Source organism: Wasmannia auropunctata, unplaced genomic scaffold, assembly GCF_000956235.1.
Source record: "Wasmannia auropunctata unplaced genomic scaffold, wasmannia.A_1.0 LD335969.1, whole genome shotgun sequence".
NCBI lineage: Eukaryota > Metazoa > Arthropoda > Insecta > Hymenoptera > Formicidae > Wasmannia > Wasmannia auropunctata.
Genome location: NW_012026921.1, coordinates 171,708 through 182,878, shown reverse-complemented (window position 1 = coordinate 182,878; position 11,171 = coordinate 171,708). Strand labels below are relative to the sequence as shown.

Below are 11,171 nucleotides of genomic sequence, written 5' to 3'. Positions count from 1 at the left end.
ACGAAGGTTCTGCACAAGTCATTTGGTGCAAAATTGGTTGTCGGACAACGTCGACATGTTTTGGTCGAAAGAATTCTGGCCTCCCAACAGCCCAGATTTGAATCCTTTGGACTTCTACGTATGGGGCGTGGTTGAAAGGGTCACGAACAAGTCCAGACATCCAAACGTCGCATCATTGAGAGCCGCTATTGAAGCGGCATTCACCGATATGGTCCGTGACACATTAAAGCGTGCCTGCGCACGCTTCAGACCGAGAATAGAGGCGGTCATTTAAGCAAGCGGGGGATATATTGAGTGAATATGTTCTTTATGGCCTTACAAACAACGGAGATAAACAAATTTTGTAAACCTTTTCGTTGTAGCAATAAAACATATGTTTGGAAAAAATGTATAATTTGTCCGGATTTTGGCGACGCACCCTGTAGATAACAACAGATTTTGTAACTTACATTAATTGCTTTTCATTTTTACACAAGTGATACTGAGTCTAAAGTTATGTGAGTGTTCTATACTTAGATATTGATGTCATTACTTGCTTACTTTGGTGGCAAAGTTATCGCATAAGTATAGACTTATACCTCACTCTTAATGTGAGTTAACAGAACTCAGTAAAGCACACGAGCTTGTGCAGATTATAGGTAAAAATTCAGTTGAATCTTAGTTATCGAAATAAAAGGAACGTGCATTGAACTGAATTATGACGTCATAAATGAGAATTACCTGAAGTGTTTTGATGTAAATGAAAAGCAATTATTACTTATTGTTAGTCATCGATTTCGGAAGCCATAAAGTGGATCTTTTTCCACTTCATAAATAGCCTCAAAAAAGGGTACTAACAATAGGAAAGGCCGTCCCTACTGGCGACGCCGGCTGTCACACTCAGGTGGGGCGCTAACAGCTGCGCAAAATAACTACTGTAACTTAATTAATATTCGGAATTTTTGTATAAAACTTTACAAAAATTCTATGGATTATATGGATTAAAAAAATTTTAAAAATCGATTTTTTATCCGACACACTAGAAAACCCCTTTAAATCGATTAAAAATATCACTTTATTATCAAAAGGAAAAAAGAATGTCTATTAGAGCCAACGCAGTAATTAGTGCGTAAAGAATACAAACTTAATTAATCAAATAAAACCGCAAATAATACATAAGTTTCGACCCTTGGTTTGGGTTCTCTTCGATACTGAGGTGCAACATCGAATTAATCATTATTTCGCTGTAGGACGGTTTGCAAATCAAAGCAAGTCAGGTATAGTGCAAGCAAGAAGTACAGTAATATAAATAGTTAGAATACTCGATAATTCGCCAAATCTTAGAAAGCTACCTCCGGCCATTATTACGTTGCTGCACTAATATAGTCAATAGATAAAAATACCATTGATAAAATAATGACTGTAAAGGAGTGAACCTAATAAATAATAAAATGGTAAGATGAAATAGTAAAATAAAATGAATGAATCAAAATTGGATGTAGTCAAAAAGTGAAAGTTAATAAATTAAATTAAATGTAGTCAAAAGATAAAATTTATGCAACTTACGTAAAACGGATAGAAAAGGCGTATAACATAATTTAATAAGATGGAGAACAGTGCACGATGTGAACAGTACGAACATTGCGACTAAAGTGCGGTAAGACCAGTAAAAGTATACAAATATATAGAAGTCCCTTATATCAGTAATAAAGATCCTTTCACATTAAGCATTTACAATTTTGAGAGGTCATTAATAATGTTAGAATAGGGTCAAAAAGTTCAGTGTCACTCTGTAGATTTAAGCCATTGCATATTGTCTATTAATGTGTATCATTTCTGCAATTAGCGTTTGTTAAAAGCTTCTTTACCCAAGATAATGACGTTGCCCCAATCGAAATCACATTATTATGTAAAGACAAATAGGTATTTATAGATTATTAGTTTTGAGTAATGTTTTCTCTGTATCAAATCCGTGTATTAACCTCTTTCATAATATCTTTTTTCTCTTCCTCTGTTTTGCTTTGATATCTTTAGAATTTGCTCCTGTCTTAGACTTATTCCAACAAATACCAAATAATATATAACGTTACTGATAGTACACAGTATCCGAAAAGTGTGACAACCCGTTAATATTTCGAAAACTAACAAGCGTTTTTGAGAAAAATGTTTTAGACAAAAGTTGTGGGGCTTAAAATAATCTAATTTAATGATTTTATCCGTTTGACCTTGGATGGCGTCGTCAAGATAAAGATCACATTAACTTTTTTAAATAAAACACCCTATTTTTGATTCAAGAATCTAACAGCTGTCAAGAGCTTTCCAAAGAACTGTAATAAAGTATTTTTTGATTAAGGCGATCCTAAAGTCGTCTGTTTTATCGATCGAACGTAATTATTTTCCATGACAAAATAAACATAATGAAAGACAACAGATTTAAAAATTCTTCTCCACGATTAAAGTATAGGCAATAAATGTAGTTCCAGCTGGTATTATACTTCCTATCAAAAATAGGGTATTCCATTAAAAAAAAATAATGTGACCTTTACCTGACCAATTGGTGACGCCACCCAAAGTCAAACGGATAAAGTCATTAAATAGATTCTTTTAAACCCTACAACTTTTGTCTAAAACATTTTTCTCAAAAACGCTTAATTTCCGAAATATTAAGAGGCTGTCACATTTTTCGGACACCCTGTATAATACATGTGTCATATTATACAATAGTTACATAGGAAATTACAATAAACAGATACGTTATATGTTACATGTTACTCGATGTTTGCTGGGAGACATTGAGAGATAACATTGAAAAATTCTTAGCACAACTTGCAAATCGAAATGGTGTGTAATTTTCCGTCAACGTTGTTTTGCATTGATCGATCGTGACGTTTCCCCTTCGACACCTGTATGTCGCTAAATGCACGTCGTTTTCTGCTCGCGGCACGCATTTTACACAGTCATACAGGTTCCCGGGGCGATTTCCAATCTGTGATCAAGCGCCGGTCCATTTGCAACTTGATGGAGGTATTCTGGATTTGAATTGGCGTGTTGTTCCGTTCTGTTGGCCGATCTGTCTTTTTTTTTTTCGTGCGAATTTTTCGACGTCGAGAATTCGTGATTATAAAAATCCCTCCCGTCGTCCGATATTCGCGGGGAATATGTTCGCTGCAGAAAAAACTTCATTATTGCTTTTCGATGTAATTATATATTCAGTATGTGGGTTAAATATAATCATTTTAGTATTCTTAATTGATTCATCTATTACGCATATACATTTTCTACAAATAGATATTAAATTTTACAGATCACAGCTATTGTAGATAAAAATTAAACCATTTAAGGTAAATATCATCGATTATTAAATATTTTATTAACGGAAAAGAAAATAGATTATATTGATTTTAACTTCTTTTTATTAAAAATTCATGAGAATCTTCTATATACTTGATTCTTGTACTGAAACTTGTTGTTTTAAAGGATTATTTTCTTATAAAATGTAATATTCTTTAAATCTATTAGCTGATCAATCAATTTATGATACAATCATTGGCTTCAATCTTGTATTTCGTAATTTACAAATTAATCTTATTAATTTATAATAATTCTATTCGGTCGGCAATGCCGTATTGTACCTATACCTTAAATTGCAATGCCGCGTATGTAAGTCGATCATGAATCACAGAGTTTTAATCGCCCCGCGCGCACTTTAAGCGAACGTGTTATACGTTCCGGACACGCGTCAGGCTGCATTCTCGCGTGCAATAACCCGGAGGTTGATCGGCGATCTGCGCCTGGCCGCCCGTTAGATCTATCGCGACGCGAAGGGTGAAATTCGGCAAGGAACGAGCGGATTAATCGCGATAATTCCGCCCGAGCGACGCCCGAGATTCGCCGGGAAATTAAAACTTTCGCGAGGACCCGTTATCGCCCTTTCGCACCGACTTCCTGCCGTTTGCACGCACGCGCGTGTATCGAATCGCCGTCGTTCACGCGATCAGCTTTTCTTGTTGTTGGCGAGACTCTTAAAGGCCTTATGAACTTTGCAAGCACAATCCTAACACGTATAATACAAAGACTTGAGAATTCACCTGTGTTAACGCATCATAAATTACAAAATAGCAGTATATACTCGTATAATAAATCCGAAAGAAACATGAGGATTATACGAGAGATGACTCGCGAAATTATAAGACACTGAATATACACAATATGTATGTATATTACGTTAGATTTAGAATATTCAATCACATATATTAAATAAATAATAATTTTAATTAATAAAGGATCTATAATAAATTTCTGCTTAAATGCAAGTCCTCTTATGTATATTATGTATATATATATATATATATATATATATATATATACATAATTTTATAGATATAAAGTTTAATATTTTTAATAATACGGCCATAGTACGTCGCGTTAAGTTAAGAAAAAAAATGTCTTAACGTCGTCTTTCTGAAAAAGTAATGACTGAAAACACTATTTGCTCGGGGCTTTGGAAAAGGTAATAGGTGCAAGAGTAATAAAACTCTGCTTCCCTCGAGCGTGCGTTTCTTTGTCTCGCGCGCGCGGTTTTTCGAAAATTTTTGTGGCTTTATCTAACTCTCGCGCCAGGGCATTCAATTTTCTCCATGCAGTGCGAAAAGGTCCATTCGAGATTCGCTTACCTTGACGCGCAGCAGGTGCTGCAGACTCTGAGCCTGGCTGCTATTTAAGGGTGGATTGTCGGTCCCGAGCCGTGCCACTGCAATCACGTTTTCTCGGGTCGCGTTGTACAAGAAGAGCGTGCATACTGTCTGCAAATGGAAGACGGGGGGGGAGTTGACTCTCGGATAGGTAGATAGGTATACGCCCGGCGCGCGTCATCCGTCGCTACAACCGGTGGTGGCTTTATTAAATTCCGCGCGGCCCGATTTAGTTTTTAATCGACGCGTGGTTTGACGAGCCATTACATTTCTCATTGACATTTCTCATTATCGGGATTTCGCGCGCCGATCGGAGATGCTGCGCATTAATTGCATTCTGGGAATTTCACGGAACGCGCTCTCTTTCTCTCTCTCTCTCTCTCTCGATCTCTCTTCGCTCGTCTCCTTCGCCGACGAAACGAGTAACACGGGATGTAATAAACTCCCTCCGGAATAATCGATTGATTTTAAATTCTTTTCTGGGTCATCGAATTCGTGCAGGCAAATAATGTGCCAAGACAACATCTCTCCCGATTTCGGAATTTAGGCGAAATTTCTATTGAGCCGGTGTGCGCCCGCGCGCGCACGGTGTTAACCAAGGAGCGGCAATTTCGAAGTGTCATCCAGCCGAGATTATAACGATCAATAGGAACAGTGTTGAACGGCAACGCCTCACCTGATTATTGACTTCCTTTCTCATGAAATTGTCGAGAGACGACACCGCGTCCAGCACGGTCACATTGTTGTGCTGCTTCAATAAGGTCTCGTCCTTCTCGCTGTACCCCAGGAACATGAAAACCCCGTGCGGTATACTATATGTGTCTGCGCAAATAACACAATGCTGGTATTATATGGCGAGAAGAGAAATCGTTTTCTGTCGGACCACTCGAAAATCGTCGTATTTCAAGCCCGTAGTTCAGAAGAAAAAAAAAGGAAAGAAAGGCGCTTGTTATAAGTACATTTAATGTCGACTGTAAAAAGTAGACCCTTATTTTATTATATATTTAATATAAAAATGTATGTATTTTCAAATAATTAATTTTTTTATATTTATTAATTTATTTATTATGTAAACTGTTCCTAATTTGACTAAATTTTGAATTTTTCTGCACCCAGAAAAATTTGTCTGCAGGATGAAATACAAAATAAGATACTCCTATAAACTTTAGTTTCTCCATTTATTTTTATAATAAAGTAAAAGTCGCAATCGAGCTTTATAGTGCGTGCAAAAATAGCATCTAAGTCATCCATGTCATTTATAAAGAGTTCGACGAAAGTGATATTTAAGTAATCGTCTTTAATCTAATCGCATCAATTATGAGAGAGATGATTACTCACCGGGCGAAGGCCGCATGCATATAAAGCCGCCGCTATAGCAAAGGCAGGGACCTCGATGCGCCTGGTAGGCTGGCGCTTCATGGTTGTAGAAAGCGAAATCCGTCTTGCAGGGTAACGAATCGACGCAGATGGTGTTGCAAACAAGTTGCTCGCCCTCACCACAGTGACAGAGTTCTGAGCATTCGGGCTCGTCTTCGCGATAAAGCTGCGCAAGTAGAATAATGTTGCAATTAATACGTTTATCCATCACCGTGCATCTTAACTCTGAGTACAAACTTATTTCTTTTTCGTACACGTGGTTACTACACACAGATCTGGGAGACTCCGCTAATCTTTTCATCATAGAAGTAGAGAAAATTATCACATTGTGATTAATTTTTTTTATTCAATTGTAAATTATCTAAAAAAAGCATCTATTTACTCAGAAGTAATATAAAATCATAATAACTGAAAAACATAACTCTTCTATTTACTAATTCTATAAATAATAAAGATTCGAAATTTCACTGAGGTTTCAGAGACTCCAAAATATACGATATATTTATAGAAACGCTTCCCGCAAATAGAAGGTTGTTATTGAATGAAACTTATCTTTTAATACATCACGTAAGAAATAATATTCTATATTATATGCTTATTTGGGTTATTTAATTTTAAACAAATAACTTGTTTTAATTTTAACATTTCATCATTATAACTTTGCATTATGTAAAACTATGTTGTAAGTATGTAGACATAATAATAAAAAAGCAGAGATCTTTCGTCTACATTTCATTTTTTGGTGTAACTTTTTAATAAATCTTCTATGAATCTTACGTAACATTTTTTTCTTATCGTTAACTATATATAGAATATACTGATGCTGTTTAACTGTTAAAATTTGGACTCTGTACATAATATTAAAATTTAGCATCTAAATATATTTACATTCTAACAGTTACGCTTCACATTTGCTTCAAATAGCGACCTTCATTTAATTCATCGACAAACTTATTACAGTAAAATTCAGTAAAGATATATCGAAATAATATTGACATGTTTGTTTTTTGATACAATCAATTAAAGATCTTTTGTTTTAAGAGTTGATGAAATAATTTCTCATTAATAAGAAAAGCTAAAGGGACACCGTCGTGCGATGTCGAGAAGAAATTGCGGGCGATTTTCGCGTTTCTTCCCTCTACCTTTTCTTTAGGGTAAAAATTCGCTAGTGTGCAGTAAATATCCGATTTCCGCTGACACCCTCGCCCACGCTTTCCGGTATGACGTTCACAAAACCCTCGCTTCCTCTTTTTTTTGTTTCTCGCGAGCGTCGGCTCTCGAGGGTGGCGGCGGCGGGTGCTTTGCGTCGCGACGGCGATCGCGAGAGACTTGGGAGATTGCGAGCGACTCACCCTTTTGCCCTTGCCTTCCCTTATGTATTGCTGACTGTGTCTCGGCCTTTGAACCACGCAGAAGCCTATACAAAGAGAGTGACGTGAGAAGCTGTCTTTTTTGCCATTGCAGTTTATTTCTCCGGTCCTTTATCAACCTCTTTTTCCAACGTATCTCACCCAGAGGCGATCTATCTAATTTGCTTCTCGATGCGGCAGACGAAAGAGAGATTAAAAAATCTTCTTTTTCTCTAGACTACCGGTACGCGGAGTTTTATTTATAAAAAAGAAACGTTGTTTGCTTAGATTAAAAAGTATGAATCTATAAGATGTAACAAACAGTAATAATTAGAAATAAAAATTTCAAAATTTAATGATCTATTTTGAAAATCGCTTAATAGAAATAAAATTGAAAGATTGGCGCTATGGAAATATGACAATATAAATGAAACTTGGCACCGCAATAAAATTTAACAACAGTAAACCTTAAAAAATTTAACGATAAATATAATTTTCAGCATTAAATATATAATAACTAATCAAGCTCCAGAGGAAATTGCTGTTACAGTAGAATCTACGAGGAACAAATTTTTTTTATCACGTATAAAATGTATTTCAGAGTTTAATTTGTAAGGATCGTTTATATTTTAGTATTAGTCGTTTCAATATTTCCGCACTCCTATATAAAAGTGAACTAAAAGAGTAATCAGTAACTAAAATTTGCCAGAGCGGAATGCCCGAGGAGAATCAGGTCAATTATATTATGTGGGAAACTAATAATCATTAAACACGCTTAGACTCCACTCACGCGGCGTCGGCGTGGTGGTTGTGGTGGTGCTCGGAGTGGTGCTTATAGTGGTGGTTGTGATTTCCCAAGTTTCCGTGGGTTCGGTAGTCGGCCACCTCGTCACTTCCGGTATTTGATTATCTTCCACTTGTTCGACCGCGGTGGTCGCCGTCGTGGTCGCCGGTGACCTCGTCGTTGACGCGACGGCCGCCGTTGTTGTCGTTGTCTTGGCCGTCGTCGTACGCGAATGATGGTGTTTCCTGCGCGCGTGGTAGTCCTTCTGCGACTCCACTGTAATCACCGATATAACACTCTCGAAACGATGCAAAAACGAAAGCGATTGGGAAATTGTATAGGTATCGAAAAGCGATATCAGGACTAACGGAAATCTGTCGCAGATTTTGTGCATCGTTAGAACTTTGCTGGTATAATGGAATAGGGGGATACGGGGAGCACATAATTCTCCAATAAAATGCGAAATATTTTTCATTTTTTACCGTAACATTTATTATTTCGCGAGTACCCAATGCAAAACTTCTCTGCTGCAGAAACACTTTGCTGAGAATTATTCACGATTCTATGTTTTATGATTACCTCGTGCCGCGGGATGCCTCCCCCCTCCCCCCCCCCACCGTGCTTTCACTTTCTGTCATAAGTTATGACATTTCACGGCACAATAATAAGAACGAAAAACTACCGGCTCGAATCGGCATCGTCGCCTCGGAAGTAACTTCGGGGTCTTAATACTTTCTCCCTCGCTTCACGCGTTGCGCGCCAGGAAACGGACGTGTGGCCGCAAATAACAACCGCTAAGCAATATAAAGTGCCGAACGGAGAGCCTGTAAAATTGCAGTTGAATGTACACGTGTAGTCATCCGACGCGGAAGTATGAAAGTATCGGGAAAGTCGCCCGGTCCCGTATCGCCAGCGGCGCAGCTGCTGCGAAATATTTCAGCCACCGAGAGGCTCCGGGGTGATTACACTTTCAAGGGGCACCGCGCGCCTCTCCTCTCGCGGGACGCGTACAGCAATAATAGGGAACGTAAGATGCGCGTAATAATATTTTACGAGCTGCAGCGGCCACCTGCAACTTTTATTTCCGCGAAATAGATTATATTTATCAACATTTGTAAATGCGCGACGCGAAACGGCGATGACCTTTGGCTCTTTATTTTATCTCATTTTACTTTTTGAAAAGTAAATTGTACATACTTGTCAAGAATATCTGCAACAATATCTTAAGGATTTTACCGATCGTTTTATACCAAATTATTAAACAGAAAAGATAGGATTTTTATGTTTCATTTTTAACGTTTATCATATAAAAAATGTCTATAAACGATTGATTAAATAATTCCTCATATCTGGAGCAATTTAAAAAAGAATAATGTAATCGGAGAAAAAGGCAAAGTTTGCGACCTATGCGCAACTACATGGCAATGCCAAGCGCAGAATTGCAATTACACCGGTCGAACAAACGACACAGGTTGGCTCTTATCGATCCTTCCCGACCCCGTCGAGTTGTAAAGCATGGCGAATGCAATGGACTGCATTCAGTCGGTAGATAAGTCATTTAGATACGAAGAAATTGCATCTCCTACTGCGTTTTAGAAGTGCATCATGCCAAGCGCATCGGCAAAGCTTCATAGAGCTTTGTCTGTTCCATGCTAATTATGCGCTGTAATGTTTATATATACGGTGACCCGGCAGAATAGAAATTAGCGCGGGTAAATTCTCTAGCAATTTTACAGTCAACTTTTTGCAATTTTCTAATTTATCATTGTTGAACACTTTAAATTAAAAGTTGAATTTATTTGCAATTAAGTTGAAGTAATATTAATTTTAAAAAAACTCTAGTTACAATTACCTACTTTTTTGTATTTTAATTGTTTTTACAATTTTCAACATTAGAGATAACTTACATACAAATCTTAGCTTGAATTTAGATTGTATTAAGAAAATTAAACTTAAACTTACAATTAGTAAAGAATAGCTTAATATTAATATTAATATAATAGAGATTTGTATTTTATTCTTTTAAATCGATATTCGCATCTATTAAAGCGTTTGAAGCTTCTTTTCCGCGATTCTGACTGGTTTTCTCATTGTGCTTACTTCGCGAACAGTTGTCATCATGACATGCTGTCATTGTGATAATTGTGCGTAACTATAAGGGTTAATATTAATAGTATATTATTGTAATACAATGTAATGCATTTAAACAAGTAGAAAGGAAAGAATGAAAAGCGCACGCGAAGGACGCGTCTGTGATGTCTAGTTAGATAATATTTTATATTGTTCATACAACAGTTCGCATTTTCAGCAGATCATAACAAATAATTATATCCTTTATAAGCAATAAATAAATGTGAAATACATTCATTGCGAGATGCCGTTAAATGAAAAACGAAACACCGTCACGTCGTTTTTCACGCTGATGGAATCGTGAGATAAATATTTACGAAGACTGGTCAAAACATTGGAACAGTATATCATCAGACTATATTAATTAACATTCCAATACCAGATAGTGTGCAGCTTGCGATTATTTTTATTTAATCCAGATGATTCGATATCGGTTTCGGGATTATCACGTTTCACCCAAAGTGTACTAGCTATTCCCAAAGTAGGTTAATTGTTTAAAGAATAATAGTTATTTCTCTTGTAGACATTCTACATTTTCATTCTCACAAAACGTATCCACAATGTCATTTTATTTTATCGTATATTTGTATTGTATTTTCATAAAGTTGAATTTTACAATAACTTTGCTTGTTTATCCTTGGATACATACATACACATATACATATGGGCCATTCCACGTGAAGCGGATCAGTCATCTCTCAGAAATTTTTCTAATTTTGCACAAAGGTAGTACTTTGGGAGATAGAATTTTGTGCCAAAGGATTTTTTTCTTATTGCAAAATTAATCGAGATATAAACAATTAAAAATTAGACTGCTTTATTTTCAAAAATTCATAGCTCTGTTAATAATAATGCTAGCTA

At 36.6% G+C, this 11,171-nt stretch overlaps 1 protein-coding gene across 1 annotated transcript in view; it reads right to left on the bottom strand.

The window, feature by feature from the left end:
• Positions 1 to 3,973: 3,973 nt before the first annotated feature.
• The window catches only part of LOC105454946, a 44,462-nt gene continuing 37,264 nt past the window's right edge, over positions 3,974 to 11,171 (bottom strand). Inside the window, exons 10-15 of the mRNA XM_011697931.1 lie at positions 8,187 to 8,456; positions 7,400 to 7,464; positions 6,009 to 6,213; positions 5,347 to 5,492; positions 4,653 to 4,781; positions 3,974 to 4,033 (exon numbers count right to left, since the gene is read on the bottom strand). Of these exons, the coding sequence (XP_011696233.1) occupies positions 3,974 to 4,033; positions 4,653 to 4,781; positions 5,347 to 5,492; positions 6,009 to 6,213; positions 7,400 to 7,464; positions 8,187 to 8,456 (875 nt within the window). The remainder of the gene's footprint in view (positions 4,034 to 4,652; positions 4,782 to 5,346; positions 5,493 to 6,008; positions 6,214 to 7,399; positions 7,465 to 8,186; positions 8,457 to 11,171) is intronic.